Here is a 16,313-nt window from a genome sequence, read left to right on the forward strand (position 1 = left end):
TTCATTGTTCATTTGTTGATCAGTGATACCTATGTGTCATGCTAAGTGAGCCATCTGATCCACCTTGGGTGTGTCATTATCAGTGTTTCCTTTTCACACTATAAAGATATAGAATTTAATAAAATAAAAAAACACATATAGTGCCATATAACGAAACCATGACAGCAAATCATTTATACATGTAAAAACATATAACAATTTAACTATTAGTAAGGAAAAACAGTAACGTCTCTTTAGGTCCTCATACACTAGGCAATCACTTTTCTTGTGATTGCCGCGATCAATCGCATGAAAAGCATCCAAATTGCATGTGGTTGACAGCAATTCCGGATAACACTGCAGCCTGTGAGTTGCACCGGTATATTGCGAGCAAAATGACAGTCCTATCCAATCCTGTCAAAGTTGGTCCCCTAGGGGACAGACAGGCGCTGGTATAACCAGCAGCAATAACCTCCTGACACCTCGAGGTGGACACAAGATACAGATATTTAAAGGAGGTCATCAGATTGAGATCGATTGCGGTCCACCCTCCACTGGCCACACATTGGCCACAGGACCTCCAGGCCCACTTGGATCCTCATGCGTTCCATCGCACCGATCTCCCCTGCGGCCCTCTAATGGGCTATCCACAAAACTGAGTGGACACAACACTTTTGGCACCTTCCCAAGTAGTGGAATATAAAAACAGCGGCTACGGTACTTTGCGCCTACCAATAGGAACCAAATTTCAGTTCCTCGGTGGCTTCAACATCCATCCTGACAGTGAGATCACTTTATCAAATTTATTATCACATTTAATTCATGTTATTGTCATTGTACTAATTTTATGTGTGTTTCTATTAAAATTTAATATTTTTACATCCCATGGTGATTATTCCTCCTCAAACTAGCGCTGTGCCACCATTCTTTTCTTTTTCTATCCAATCCTGCCACCCGGGTATCGCGTGCGATTTATCTGAGGAGAGAAGTCGTCCTAGTGTATATCCAGCTTAAGTCTGACTCTCCCAGAATTCTGTGAAAAGCTGGATATAGACTAGGGCAGTGGTTCCCAATCTTTTTTGAATCACGGCACCCTAGAGTATCAACATGTTTTCACGGCACCCCTAGGACCCCCAATAATTAAATAGATTGGGTTTATATGCGATTCCTAGTGTCAGTTATGTAGTAACGGGCAGGATTTGCTTCTGTTTGTACACATTTTATTATTGTCAACCACCAGCACTGGTTTTGCCCATAAATAATTAACCATAAAAAATTTGAATTGGTCTTGGACCACCAACCCAGGGCACCCCTGCATGTGTCCCGAGGCACCCCAGGGAGCCACGGCACACAGTTTGGGAACCACTGGACTAGGGTGACTTCTCTCAATGGAGAAGTCACCCTTGCCCCCCCCCCCTGAGCCGCCTGGGACCTTCCGTAAGCCCTGCCACCCCCACCCCTGCCAGAGTTAAGCCCGTCTTACGGTCGATAACTGTGAGGACAAGGAGATGCAAAATGGTATAGGTATATATATACAGTAATAAACAGTATATCTGTACAAGCAGACAATACACACATGAATGATTAATTCAATTTAATAACAATTAATTTACAATGTAAACATGATTATTTAAATCAGTAAAATAATAACACTATAAAACTCTTCCTGAGGTGAAACCGCTCATTCCTTATTATGCTATGTAGAGTCTTGAATAATAAATTATGAAAAGCCCTTATAGTTTAACTGATGCAGTTCAACTGGTAGAGGATTTTTTGGGGATTTATAATTGCCACATTGGTCGACAAATAAGATACATCGGCATTGCAGTCCATTGTTCTGTGGTAACCAATTTCTTGCTCCTTCTGGGACAGTAAGCGTCCAATTGAAATGAGACAATTCTCATTGCAGTATGGTAACTCAATGATTGCGTTGGTCCTTTTTTGGGGGGATTGATAAAAGAATTGGTCCAGGGCTGGTTCAAGCGGTAGTTTCCTCCAGGGTCAGTGATGCACCACCTGACACTTTTCGCCATATACTATAATGGCTGCTTTATCAAAGGTAAAAGCCGCCAAAACGCGTCATGTGTATGTTGGCATTATGGGGAGAATTCAGACCTACTCACATGGTCATATATTGGCAGCTGCCAGCATTCAAGTAAATCATGCAAATAAATGTGTATGGCTGCAAATTTATTCGCAGTCATGTGAATATGTTCAAAAAAATTCATTAGACTTTCACCATGGAATGATTTTTACGCTGGGCACCAGTCATCGTAGGCTCAGAGAAGCCAGAGACATACTCGGTGGCTGCAATGAAAAGAGGCATATCCAGGCTGTTGCTGATGTCACACACCCTCCCATAAAACACTTTGGCAGCCTGGGTTTTTCCTGTCACTCCCAGTGTTTTTTCTGGCACTTTCATGAAACGGCCAGTTACGAACCAAAGACACCTACTTCCTGTCAATCACCTTGAATATGGCAAGGGATCCAAAAATTTAGCAGGCTTTTAGCGCCTTGAGTCCTGTTGGAGAAAGTGCGCTATATAAATTAAACTTACTTACTACTTTCATCACAGGATGGCCTCATGCATGCGTACTATGGGTCGTATCAATAATCAGTCACTGTGCGATCAGGTCTGAATTACCCCCATATGTATAAGGGATACTTATGTGTGTTGTAAAGTGAATAAGGGTCACTAGTATGTAGTGTAATATGAATCTGGGGCACTATGGCCCTTATTCAAATGCAAACTCCTCAAATGGACAAAACCATGTGAACTGCAGGTTGGGCAGATGTAACTTGTGCAGAGAGAATTAGATTTAGGTGAGTTATTTTGTTTCTGTGCAGGGAAAATACTGATTGCTTTATTTTTACACTGCAATATAGAACTTTGGGCGGAATTCTCTAATAACCCCTGCCGCACATCGCCGACATTTGCATTGTTAATAATTGCATATGCAATAACATATGCGATTATTAACTCAAAGGGATGGCCGGCGATGTGCAATGGGTTCCCTCCTCCCTCCCTGCACCCTAACCCGGCTGTGAGGGCTCTGTTTCCTCCTCCCTGCATCTAGAACTGGCGTAACCCCCCGCAGCGAAACCCCGTCGGTGGGGCGTTGCTGCATATGAAAATGCGGTAAAAACCCCGAAAAAAAGGTTTTACAGCATTTTTCGTTTGGAGCATCTCGCCCTTTGAAGTAAAACCCCACCCAAATCTAATTTTCTCTGCACGTGTTACATCAGCCCCACCTGCAGTGCACATGGTTTTGTCCATTTTAAGAAGGAATTTGCCTATGCAAGTGAATCAGAATAAGGGTCTATGTGTGGTGTCATGTGAATAAGATTGCACTACTGCGTGTCATCATTTGAATTGTGGATACTAACATGTGGCCACAACCCTTCCATGTGAGTCTAGACCCCTTTTTTATTGTGAATTGTTGGAGAACACTGTTCGATTATCCAGTATGGGAGGCTTTTTTTCATGTAAAGCTTATAAATGTGTTTGTTTTATTCATACAAAACATATGCGTTTTATATTTATTGTTCGTAGTAGATAGCGATGGGCAGCATGCCTCAGGTTAAATATGAATGCCCTATGAAAACTGTAATAAACAATTGAAACATTGGCAAACAAGCTACTGTATAGTTGGTGTGAAGAATTATATTTACCCAAGGACTGGTGCCCATCTAGTATTTAAAGAACTCATTGCCCTTTTTCAAGTGGGCAATTAAGCAGTGCCAAATTTCCCATTAGGCACTTCAGGCACATGCCATGGGGCAGAACATGTTTGGGGGCGGCACTTGGAGTCTTGTGATGGAACTGTCAGCTTGAAATACTGTATACCAGTTACTGAAAAATAGGTACTTGTGTAGTATCACGGCGCCCAGTTTTGCTACGTACGGCACCGTAGGGAAATCGCATCGCATCGCATCGCATGGGCCATTTAAGGGTCATTTGATGCGATGCGATTTTTTAGTGTCATTTATTCACTGCTCTGTCAGCCCCGAGCCATCGGATCGCATGTCCTGCAAAATCGCATGCGATTTTATAGGGTGTGCGATGCCATTACATTAGCTATACAATAATATGATTGTATGGCCCCAAAATAGGTTTTAACGCACCCCGCACTATCCACACCACCCCGAAGCGTGGCGAGCGGCGGCGGAACGTGTCCTCCGACCTTTTCATTCCCCCACTATCCATGTCGGTGTGAAGCTGATTTTATATAGTGTGGCGAGCGCAGCGAGCCACCGAGCCCGAAGCGTGGTGAGCCCCGCGTGGGGACACGGATTACTTTACATGTATTCCGCGTGCGCTCGCCATGCTTCGGGCTCGGTGGCTCGCTGCGCTCGCCACACTATATAAAATCAACTCCACGCCGACGTGGATAGTGGGGTAATGAAAAAGTTGGAGGACTCATTCCGCCGCCGCTCGCCACGCTTTGGGGTGGCGTGGATAGTGGGGGGGTGCGTTAAACCTATTTTGGGGACATACAATCATATTATTGTATACCTAATGTCATGGCATCGCACACCCTATAAATTACATAGGAAAATCGCATCGCATGGCACTAAAATGGCCCATGCGATGCGATGCAATGCGATGCGATTTTCCTACGCAAAATAGCCCACTAAGCAAATTGCTTAGTGGGCGCCGTGCTAATACACAAGTACCGAAAAATATTTGGACTTTACTGTACCATATTCTATATTGTAAATGGATAGGACATGCAGATACTGCCCCTGTAACCTGTCCTACTTTTTGAGTCTCCGCTCCGGCAGAAGCCCAGAGAGGAGACTCTCTACAGCACTTCTGGGGCTGGGGACGGAGCTTGCCGTTTTTAAGCCCCACAAAAATTACGATAAATGCCTTAATTTGCAGTTCTCCAGTGAGGTGATGGGGCTAAATGGCGCAGCTCCATATCCTCGTGTGCACCCACTTCAACAATCCGCTGCAGTAGATCCCATGCCAGGTGCACCCACAACAGCATCTGAGGCTGATTGCCGCAGATGCTGACGTGGGTGCGCACGAGGATCTGGAGCTGCTGCCGCGGATTGCTGTGCTGAGAGCCGCCTGATCCCCGCTGTTACATGTCAGAGGAAGGGAGCCCTGCTGCTGGCTGGCGCCTGCTGATGCTAGGACATGAGTCCGAGCTTGTTGGAGGGCATATGCAGGCTCTGTGGTCCCATGCTGCATCCTCCCTGCTCCTCCAGCTGCATGGTTCAGGGTCTGTATCCTCTCACTCGCGCTGCCTGTAAGTATGCTATATATAAAGTACATAAAGGGGGGGGGGGGGCAGACATTTTAATTAGAGGACATGGGCGCTGTTAATATTAATAATACTATGGGGGAGGGGGCTGTTAATATTAATACAACTACAAGGTGGGGGCTGTTGATTATACTACAGGGAGGGGGCTGATATATAGTAATTATACTATATCATTAGGATGATCAGGCAGACTGCAGCCTAGAGTGCTGGGTCCTGGGGGGGGGCGTGTAGAGCAGCAGCACACAACCACTCACTGCCCATCACCATGGCTCTGTGTGGTGTACTCTCAGCTCCTATGCTGCTGAGGGGCTCAAACCAGCACCGACAGACATTTGAAATATGGCTCCTGCCCACCAGCCTATCAGAGCTCACGGACCGGAAGCAGCCGCAGTTAGCGGACCTCTGCCGGACCATCAGCTCCAATTGGCTCACTACCCTGTGCCATATTTCAAATGACCATCAGCGATTGTATGAGCCACTCAGCAGCATAGGAGCTGAGTGCACACCACACAGGTGAGCTCTCTCCTCCCATCTTATATGGCACTAATGTGAGCAATGTTTAAGGGGAACGGGAACTACAGGGGGGGAATTATGTGTAAACATTACTGGGGGCATAATATGTAATGGGAATTACATAACTCCCAACTGTCACGATTACAGCGGGACAGTCCCGATTTTCGGGTCCTGTCCCGCTGTCCCACCCGCGGCAGGCATTGTCCCGCTGCGGGGGGTGGCAGTTGGGAGACCCCCCAATCTAATAGAATAGACGCTGTGCGCATATGCACAGCATCTATTCTCGTATGAAAATGAGGTTGCGGCTAATTAGCATAAGCCACACCCTCATTTGCATACGCTCCGCCCCCTTTTCGGGCCGCGCGAGTGTCCCTATTTCCCCAACAGAGAAGTTGGGAGGTATGCAATTACATGTGTGGCATAATGTGTAATGGACATTATGGTGTGTGGCATATTGTAATGGGCATTACGGTGTGTGGCATAATGTTAATAGGCAATACAGTGTGCAACAATGTGTAATGGGAATTATGGTGGGGAACAATGTGTTATGGGCATTACGGTGTGCAGGAAAATGTGTAATGGCCACTACAGTGTGCAGCATAATGTGTAATCGGTTCTGCAGTGGGGGGGCCCGAAGCATATTTTTGCACCTGGGCCCACAACTCGTTAGTTCCGCCTCTGGATCGTACAGTATGTACTTGTATGTAAAACCACATACGGTTTGCTGACGACTGCAATGGAAGCTGTCGGATCAGAGGTGCAGCTTGATCTGAGGGGCGACCACGCATTGTGCGTATAGTGCACACAATTCATTGCACAACATCAAAATCGTGCAGTGTTAACATTATTCAGGTGTATGGCCAGCTTATCTGCTCCCTGGACAGAAGCCTTTGGACTCGTTAGAGGATGTAACAGGACGCAGCAATGGCATTTGATAACATTAACATTGCCCACATACTTCCTCATCACTGTTCCTAAAATACCTGCATCCTGATCGTGTGACAGCCTATAGCACAGAACATGCATACACCAATCACACCTGGGAGACAGGCTGCTGCTGCTGCTGCTGCTGCTGTTGCTCTCATACCTATGGGCGTGGCTACACCCCGTCTGTGTACTCAGCGTCCCGCCCCACGCCCGGACGGATTACAGCTGGGGGCGGCACTGACATTGATTTCCCAGAGAGAGCTGGCAACCGTCACAATGCAACGACGCAGCTCCGTGTGTGACGTAACTGACGAACCACGCCCCAATGAGTATCGGGACGTTTATTTACCATGAGAAGGGCGGCAACAGTAAAGGGGCGGGGAGGGAACCTATAGATGTGAGGGAGCAAACGAAGGAGTGGTTTGTCTAAATGGGCGTGTCGTGGAAGAAGGCGGGCCTGGTCTCCGTTGGCAACGTGTGTGGCCGGCAGGGGGCCCTGCGCCGTTGCGTAAGCAGCGTATTCCCGAAGCTTGGTCTTCCCCTCCCAGCTCCAGTGCATTGCCGCGGCATGAGATCAGAGTGAGGACGCTCCGCTCTCATTATCAGCGGCTATCTATCCGTGCTCTGCCGGCAGGAGCCCGCACACCGGACACGTACTGAGGGGGCTCTGCCCGGGGCAGCAGCGCCAGACATGGACGCCGGCATGGAGAAGGAATGCAGCGCGCTGGGAGGACTCTTCCAGACCATAATGAACGATATGAAGGTGAGAATGTCTGCCAGGCGTGTCCGGGGAAACTTCCATAACAAAGGAGGAAGCAGGGACAATGCTGCAGTGTGGGTAGCATGCAACCTGTTCCGCCTGCTCTGCTCTCCGCTACATCGGAGTGTGACTGTGATGACCAGGGCTGCGTGTCCCCATGGACAGTGCTGGAGATGTGACTGTGAGCCACTGAGCAGCGTGCTGCAGCGCATTGCTAGCTGCCTACAGCATTAATCCTTTCATGTCCCTGGTAGGGCACCAACACAGGGTGTCACATATATTTGTCCCTGGTAGGGCACCAACGCAGAGTTTAACATATATTGGGCTGTGATAACGAGTATGTGTCCCTGATAGGGCACCAGCGCGGGGCGTCACGTGTATGTGTCCAGGATAGGGCGCCAGCGCGGGGCGTCACGTGTATGTGTCCCTGATAGGGCGTCACGTGTATGTGTCCCTGATAGGGCGCCAGCGCGGGGCGTCACGTGTATGTGTCCCTGATAGGGCGCCAGCGCGGGGCGTCACGTGTATGTGTCCCTGATAGGGCGCCAGCGCGGGGCGTCACGTGTATGTGTCCCTGATAGGGCGCCAGCGCGGGGCGTCACGTGTATGTGTCCCTGATAGGGCGCCAGCGCGGGGCGTCACGTGTATGTGTCCCTGATAGGGCGCCAGCGCGGGGCGTCACGTGTATGTGTCCCTGATAGGGCGCCAGCGCGGGGCGTCACGTGTATGTGTCCCTGATAGGGCGCCAGCGCGGTGCGTCACGTGTATGTGTCCCTGATAGGGCGCCAGCGTGGGGCGTCACGTGTATGTGTCCCTGATAGGGCGCCAGCGCGGGGCGTCACGTGTATGTGTCCCTGATAGGGCGCCAGCGCGGGGCGTCAAGTGTATGTGTCCCTGATAGGGCGCCAGCGCGGGGCGTCACGTGTATGTGTCCCTGATAGGGCGCCAGCGCGGGGCGTCACGTGTATGTGTCCCTGATAGGGCGTCACGTGTATGTGTCCCTGATAGGGCGCCAGCGCGGGGCGTCACGTGTATGTGTCCCTGATAGGGCGCCAGCGCGGGGCGTCACGTGTATGTGTCCCTGATAGGGCGCCAGCGCGGTGCGTCACGTGTATGTGTCCCTGATAGGGCGCCAGCGCGGGGCGTCACGTGTATGTGTCCCTGATAGGGCGCCAGCGCGGGGCGTCACGTGTATGTGTCCCTGATAGGGCGCCAGCGCGGGGCGTCACGTGTATGTGTCCCTGATGGGGCGCCAGCGCGGGGCGTCACGTGTATGTGTCCCTGATGGGGCGCCAGCGCGGGGCGTCACGTGTATGTGTCCCTGATGGGGCGCCAGCGCGGGGCGTCACGTGTATGTGTCCCTGATGGGGCGCCAGCGCGGGGCGTCACGTGTATGTGTCCCTGATGGGGCGCCAGCGCGGGGCGTCACGTGTATGTGTCCCTGATAGGGCGCCAGCGCGGGGCGTCACGTGTATGTGTCCCTGATAGGGTGCCAGCGCGGGGCGTCACGTGTATGTGTCCCTGATAGGGAACTAATGCAGGTGGCAAATGTGGGGTGTCACATATTGTGCCGATGATGGGGCACCAATGCTGGGAGTCACACATATTGTGCCAATGATGGGGCACCAATGCTGGGTGTCACGCATATTGTGCCGATGATGGGGCACCAATGCTGGGTGTCACGCATATTGTGCTGATGATGGGGCACCAATGCTGGGTGTCACGCATATTGTGCCGATGATGGGGCACCAATGCTGGGTGTCACGCATATTGTGCCGATGATGGGGCACCAATGCTGGGTGTCACGCATATTGCGCCGATGATGGGGCACCAATGCTGGGTGTCACGCATATTGCGCCGATGATGGGGCACCAATGCAGGGTGTCACGTGCCTGCCCCTGATAGGGCGTTATTGCAGGGTGTAGCATATGTGCCCCTGAAAGGGCATCAATGCTGGGTGTCACATGTAGTTTTAATATTCCCGATTTGAACAGCCCTGCACATTGCACAAGAATTACACACTTGCTCACATGATACAAAGTATTAATGAATGGTTTCTTTAGGTGAAGATACACTGTTTTTGAAACATGTCTAGAAAGCTGAACATTAAAATTCTTTCACATAAGTTCATGACACAATTCAGTCAATACTCTTAACTGGTCAGATCCAATGTATGTTTATTCTTTCAGGAATATTTATGATGTCAAAGGTACTTGTGTCCAAAACACTAATACAGTTTTTTTTTTTTTTTTTACATTTTTTAGTTCATGGTCGGATAATGTTGACCCTTTTCTATGCTATATAAGAACATATTGTTCTTTTAATTCACCTCTTCAATCTCTTGTCTAAATCTGCATCTACGATTTGTATCTGTATGTCTGTCTTTTTTGCTGGTTTTATGTGTAAACTACACGTCTGGTTTTCAGACACCCTCTTGTTGGATAAACAGTCTGTGTTTTGATTCAGCAATGAACTAATTCACTTCTCCATGTGTGCACTTTGCTGTCAGTAAAACAGTAGGACACAATACGGCAGGGAAAGCCATCAAGGCAAAATTTGGATTTTTTTTTTTTTTCAAAGCTTAGCCAAGAGAGAAATTATTGTAGACACAAATGTAGCATCAGCCATTGTGACTTTCTCTCCAGATTTTTTTCTACTGTCAGTCCTTCTATAATTGTAAAGTGAAACCAAAGTTAAGTGAGTTTACTAATTTTATTTTTCTTTCAGATGTGTGTTTTAGGCTAGCTCTGTGTAGTGTACTAGTTGCCCTGATATACTGTTGAAATCTTAAATATTATAGTTGGAAGGATACATCTAAAAGGATCTGCAGCTGTGTAAAGTAGCTATGTTAATCACCAACACATGATCACCAGGAGTACAGAGAACAGCTGTCTGAGCCATTTGTTGGTTAGGAGTGTGTGCACTATGTTTTTCTGTCTGTCCTGCCAGCAGAAAATGGGTTGAAGTACACATAGCTCAGTAGTTTAAGTATTATGCAACTTATGTATTGCAACAATGCCTAGCAGTATACAGATGGCTGACAGACCATATCTAGGTCAAAGTCAATATATCAACATACATATGGTGGACATAGCAAAAAGGTTGACACACCTGGCTATGGTCGAAAAGGTTGCCAGGGGTTTTTCAGGTTTTTTATTTTTTTTCATTGTTTTTTAACTTTTTCATACTTTTTCAAATTCTGTGCACTACAATTGGGAAAGGAAAAGTTCAGCGAGGTACTTGGCCTGAACCAGGGCGAATAAAGCAAGCCAAGCAACTGAATGTGATATATTAATTGGGAATCCGCGTGCTTAAGTGTTGACATTGACACACCAGAAAACTTGTCAAAAACTTGTGTAGTCCTTTTGCAAGTGCTGATTTTGTGCACATTGACATTTTGGTGTCCACCTAGACATTGGTGACCTAATATACCACACCCTATTTAGCAAACCTGTGATGTCTAAAATGAATATAAAGACACACAGTTAATGTAGTCAGGAGATTAGGTTAAGCTCCGTACACATGGAGCAATATATTGCTCTGTGTCCCGTTTTCATCAGCGACCAGAGATGTACGTTGCTGAAACGAGGCACTGCCGGGGGAAGCCGCACAGGGAAAGAGCTGATTGCCGAGGAAAGCTTCTGGTCGCAGGAGCAGCGACAACCCCAGGGCTGGTCGGTGGAGCGCGCTCCCGGCGCCAGTCGCTCCGTACACATGGTGATATGGCTGAAATCACACCGTGTATAGTCTTTGGGAGTCTGTATAATGCTACCCATACACTTATGCTATCAGATTCCATGCGACATTGAAGTGCGATGTCCATCGAACCCGATCACATCTTGTGGTGCAAAAAGTGTCCCCTTACAGCACCCGATGTCGCATGCCATCTGGAGATGGCACATAGGGTGCTGGAAGAGGGTGGGCAGAGGGTGGTGTTGTAATGTAGGTCAAGAAGTAGCGATAGCGGCGGTCAGCAGTGGCAGCAGAAGTGTTTAAAACACTGGGCAGCCCTCTGATTGGCTGAGATAGCTCATCCAATCAGAGGGCTGCCCAGTGTCTAAACAATTCTGCTGCCACACAAATAGGACTTTTCAGGGCATGCCCTTAAAGGTCCATACACACTGGGTGACTATGCCCAGCGTGTATGGACAGTGATGATAGTGTTCATCCCTGCGGGGAAAGCCGCTCAGTGCATACACACTGAGTGGCTTTCCCCCTGCCCGGCGCCGACAGAGGATGGCGATGCAAAGCCGTCCTGAGAGTCGCTTATCTGCTGGTATAACCAGCAGATGAACGGCTTTCCCGGCGATGTTGCGGGAGCGCGCAGCAGCGCTCATCGCCGGGCCATACACACTGGGCGACTTTGACCTGAAAGTCGCTCAAACCTGCTGTTTTGAGCGACTTTCAGCTCAGTCGCCCAGTGTGTATGGGCCTTTAGTTTGATCGAGTTTAGCTGCTTTGCATGGCTACACCCGACTTTAATGTGCATGGTTAGCGCAGAAAAAGGGAGCAATTGCATATCACTGCATATTCCGTTGCTTTAGACGGGAGCTATGGACAGATATGACCATGGTTTGAAAATAAGGCCCAATATGTGCATTCTAGCATTTTGCATCTATTCTATAAATATGTCATAGGAGTTTCCAATTATTGGATGGCTTTTTTATTAGCTTGTACCTGCCCTCCTGTAAATTGTAACAATCACTTTGCATTTTTTGCATTCTTTCATGCTTCCAACTGTGCTTTACAACCATTTTATTGTTGTTTTTTTAATCATCAAAGTAAATTGTCACTGTCTCTAGATTTAAACAATGCTACACTTGATATACAGCAGTGTAGAAATGTCTTATCTTTTACTGATCCTATCACGACTCTTCAGAAAAATGAAGGTTTTGACATTGCCTGGCATGTGAAAATTGTTAGGGGCCTGCACGCACTCAATAGTACAGTATGCTTCCCATTGCCACTGATTGCTATTATTCTCCCTCTGTCACTGTCAAAATCGACAAACTGCAATATAGCAGCAATAGTGTATAAAGATCTTGCATGGTTTAAATTGAGTATTGTTTTTGTTGTCAAGTAGCACATACTACTTTGAAACCTTACACGGTTTAATCTCACAAACTGTCATGATATTTAGGGGCCAGTTCTGTACAGTATGCATAGTAATGCCTAGCTGCGCACATATTGGCCATATGGTATTGCGTCACTGGATAGACAATGTCTAGGTTGACCAATAATGGTTGAAAGTGACTAGATCGACACCTTGAACTGGTTGATATTCCCAAGGTCAACATTGATAAAAGGTCAACACAAGTTTATGGTCGACCTAGACAAGGTCCACATGAGGGTTTTTTTTTCAGGTGTTTTTTTCCTTTAAATTCTTTCATGCTTTACTATCCCAATGGGAAGCGCTGTTCACAGCAAATTTAATTGAATTAACAGTTTAGAACTGACCTATATTACCAACCTGTACTGGTGAAAAATTATTCTCTAAGTTATGGTTTTTGATGTTATCAAAATGAGAGCTATTACATTTTTTTTTTTTTTTTAGTTGTATTTTTGTTGTGGACTGTGATCTTAAGATGTGCGCATAAATTAGCCTTGAAATCTTTTTTGTGTCCTGGACAAAAGATTTCAGGCAAGTGCACATCTTTACTAAAGATTTTTCTTAAGATCCCGTGTGCGTTCCTATGGATCTTTTGTTAAATCTTCTGATCTTTCGTGCAGCATGTAAAGATCAGAAGATTTAGTAAAAGATCCACGGGAGCGCGCACCGGACCAATATCGCCTGATTATCGGTAAATATCGGAAATCGGCCAAAAAATCGTTCTAGTGTGTGGGCACCTTAGTCATAGAGGCACAAATTAGATTTTGTTCCTTCTTTTTTGCTTGCATCAGCTGCTAAGATATTGGGAGTGGTTTTTGAAGCCAGTAAGAAAGTATTTGATTGATAATAGCAATGTAATAATAAAAAAAAAAAAAATATATATATATATATATATATATATATATATATATATATATATATATATATATATATATATATATATATATATATATATACACTGTTTTATTTTAACGAGCAGGTGATTTTCTCATGTTATCCTAGTTCCAGGCGTTGAAGCCTTTTATAAACACTAGCATCTAGTGTCAAGAAGCTGAATTTTGTTTTCACTAAAATTGGTTAAGAAGCAAAATTACAATCGGCTGCCAGCAACTCAATAAAAAAAACATCAATTGAATATTGCTCCATGATTTCCCATCTCTCTCTCTGGTGTGCAAGCAAACATCCAACATAATTAGGTCCTATGATGCTGTTGTGTAATCTGTCTGGGCGCTTAAATCTCTAGTCAGCGTTAATAGTGCTCTGATTAGAATGCCCCCAGAAACTCTGACCAGCGCTATTTGCATCGTTCTGAATAGAATTGACCCCATGACGAAGATCATTACAAATCGTGGCACTCCGTCTTTAGATTTACTACCTGATCAAAGCGGCAACCTACAGATGTGTATTCATATTTTATTGATGCTGTGCACCAGGTCCCTTTTTAAGCCTGTACACACAGGGCAATTTTAGCCAGTATCGCTGGCTAAATGGTTGCTAAGCAACCATATTGCCTGTGTTTTTGTGTAGTGGGCGATAAATGGCTAGGAGCGCACTCCTGCAGCCAGCACTTAATGGTCCCAGGAGCATGCTCCTTTAATTATGGCTAAAAATCGCTTGTGCACAATGCACTGTGCACCAGCAATTTCTAGTCAAAATAGAATAGAGGTTTAAAAAAAAAATAGCTTACAAAATTCAGCCAAAATAGCTGGTCGTTGATGAAAGCGGTACACTGAGCATTATGGTCGCTGGTTGCTGAGAGATAATAAAAACCAAACCAAAATTGCTGAGCAACCAAATTGCACCTTGTTTTTTTTCCTGAAACTTCATCTAACCTTTGAATGACAGCATCTTTGTGAGATGTTCAATATTTCTTCTAAAAATGCCAGCGTCCCTTTGTGATATAAATTCAAATTAAAAATGTTGTATAAAATTATATATTTCCTATATAATGCCAATATTACAGGTCATAATGAAGAATACAAATGTTTGTTTGCCAATTCTTATCTTATTTTGACAAATTCACTTGCCACTTAAGGGTTAAGTCACAATGTGAAGTGACTAGGATGCATCCAGGGGACTGCTGCTTAATTTGTATGTCTATGTGCGACAGTCTGAAATCTGTATATGGATGTGGCTTTTTACCCATGCCAAGACACTGTTGATATTATTAATGATATCGGTGGTGCCGCATATCATACAGTGTGTACGGACCATTATGCTGGGTGCATACAGAAAGATTTATCTGTCCAATCTGTCTGGTGGCAACAAAAATCTGGTAATGTATGGGAGCCAAGGACATCCAACCACTTGCTGGAAAGCAGATAAAAACAATTGCATAAATTTAAGTCCAACTGCTTTAACCAATTTGTCTGACTGTTCTCTGCTTTTTTTGCATTGGACCAATACATTTTTAGATTTGTACCCAGCTTAAGGGGGAAATTGAATCCCCCGCTGCTATTTCCAACAGGGGAAATAGTGGCAGGCCCCTATTCAATGCTGTCTTTCCCAACAGCATTGAACAGGCATCTTGGCAAAACTAGCCTGACTTTAAGAGCAGTTGGGCTCGTTTTGCCGAGAACTCGGCGATCCACGGCTGTTTCTCACGGCCAGGCCCCCTTTTAATCCCGCCTGCTGAGATACAGGGACCGGGTCACGACTGTCGGGCCGGCCCGACACTCTTGACATGAGATTGAATACCGACCTAATGCTGGCCATACACTAGACCAACTTTCAACCAACCATCCAAAATCTGTGTACTGTATGGGTGCAAATGACAAACAGAAACCCCAGAAAATGGATAAAAGCATTCAGTAGATGATTATTATTTAAAAAAAAAAAAAGGGTACTTATGTAGTATCTGGGCTGCCGATTTCTAAATCGGGTACATCGCATCGCATGCGACCATCGGATGCGATGCGATGACCCGATTTTTCCATAGGAATCAATGTTAAAATGGACTGAGTCCATTTTAACATGGAATTCAATGGGAAAAAGGGGTCCTTTTCATACCCCTACTATCCAAGTGGGCATGGAGTTGGATATAAACCTGTGGCGAGCGTAGCGAGCCACCGAGCCCGAAGCGTGGCGAGTGGACACAGAATACCGTCCCCTCGCGGGGCTCGCCACGCTTCGGGCTCGGTGGCTCGCTACGCTCGCCACAGGTTTATATCCAACTCCATGCCCACTTGGATAGTAGGGGTATGAAAAGGACCCCTTTTTCCCATTGAATTCCATGTTAAAATGGACTCAGTCCATTTTAACATTGATTCCTATGGAAAAATCGGGTCATCGCATCCGATGGTCGCATGCGATGCGATGCGGCATCGCATCGCATCTGATTGTATGCCTTAACTTAAGGCATACAATCAAAAAATCGGCAGCCCAGATACTACATAAGTACCAAAAAATGTTTTAAACAAACAGATTTAACTACAGTACCTTATCTGAGTTACAGTTTTTAACCATTTGTCGATGTTTGGCCCAAATTGGTAAAATTACATTTCCTCACATACAGTACCAGATTTTTATTCTGTCCAACCAACTAGTTAGCTGGTTGGAGGAAAGTTGGTCAGATGTATGGTAGTCTCTTCTCTCATGCCCAAAATGTATGCATAAGAAGATGTGAAAATGGCATTTTTTTTTTTTACAAGGTCCTATTAGGACCTTTTTAAAAATGAGCTTGTTTTATAGCATGGGTCTTAAACCTATGGCCCTCCAGATGTTGTGAAACTACATGTTCCAACATGCATTG

At 46.1% G+C, this 16,313-nt stretch overlaps 1 protein-coding gene across 2 annotated transcripts in view; it reads left to right on the forward strand.

Moving 5' to 3' along the window:
- Nucleotides 1-6,948: 6,948 nt before the first annotated feature.
- LOC146008378 (protein MTSS 1-like) overlaps nucleotides 6,949-16,313 on the forward strand; it is a 151,249-nt gene continuing 141,884 nt past the window's right edge. The window contains exon 1 of one of the 2 annotated variants that reach the window (XM_083147586.1): nucleotides 6,949-7,455. In XM_083147586.1, the coding sequence (XP_083003712.1) occupies nucleotides 7,384-7,455 (72 nt within the window). In that variant the 5' untranslated portion in view covers nucleotides 6,949-7,383. The remainder of the gene's footprint in view (nucleotides 7,456-16,313) is intronic. The other variant, XM_083147587.1, reaches the window with a different exon arrangement.

Source organism: Crinia signifera, chromosome 6 (genome assembly GCF_055691185.1).
Source record: "Crinia signifera chromosome 6, ASM5569118v1, whole genome shotgun sequence".
NCBI lineage: Eukaryota > Metazoa > Chordata > Amphibia > Anura > Myobatrachidae > Crinia > Crinia signifera.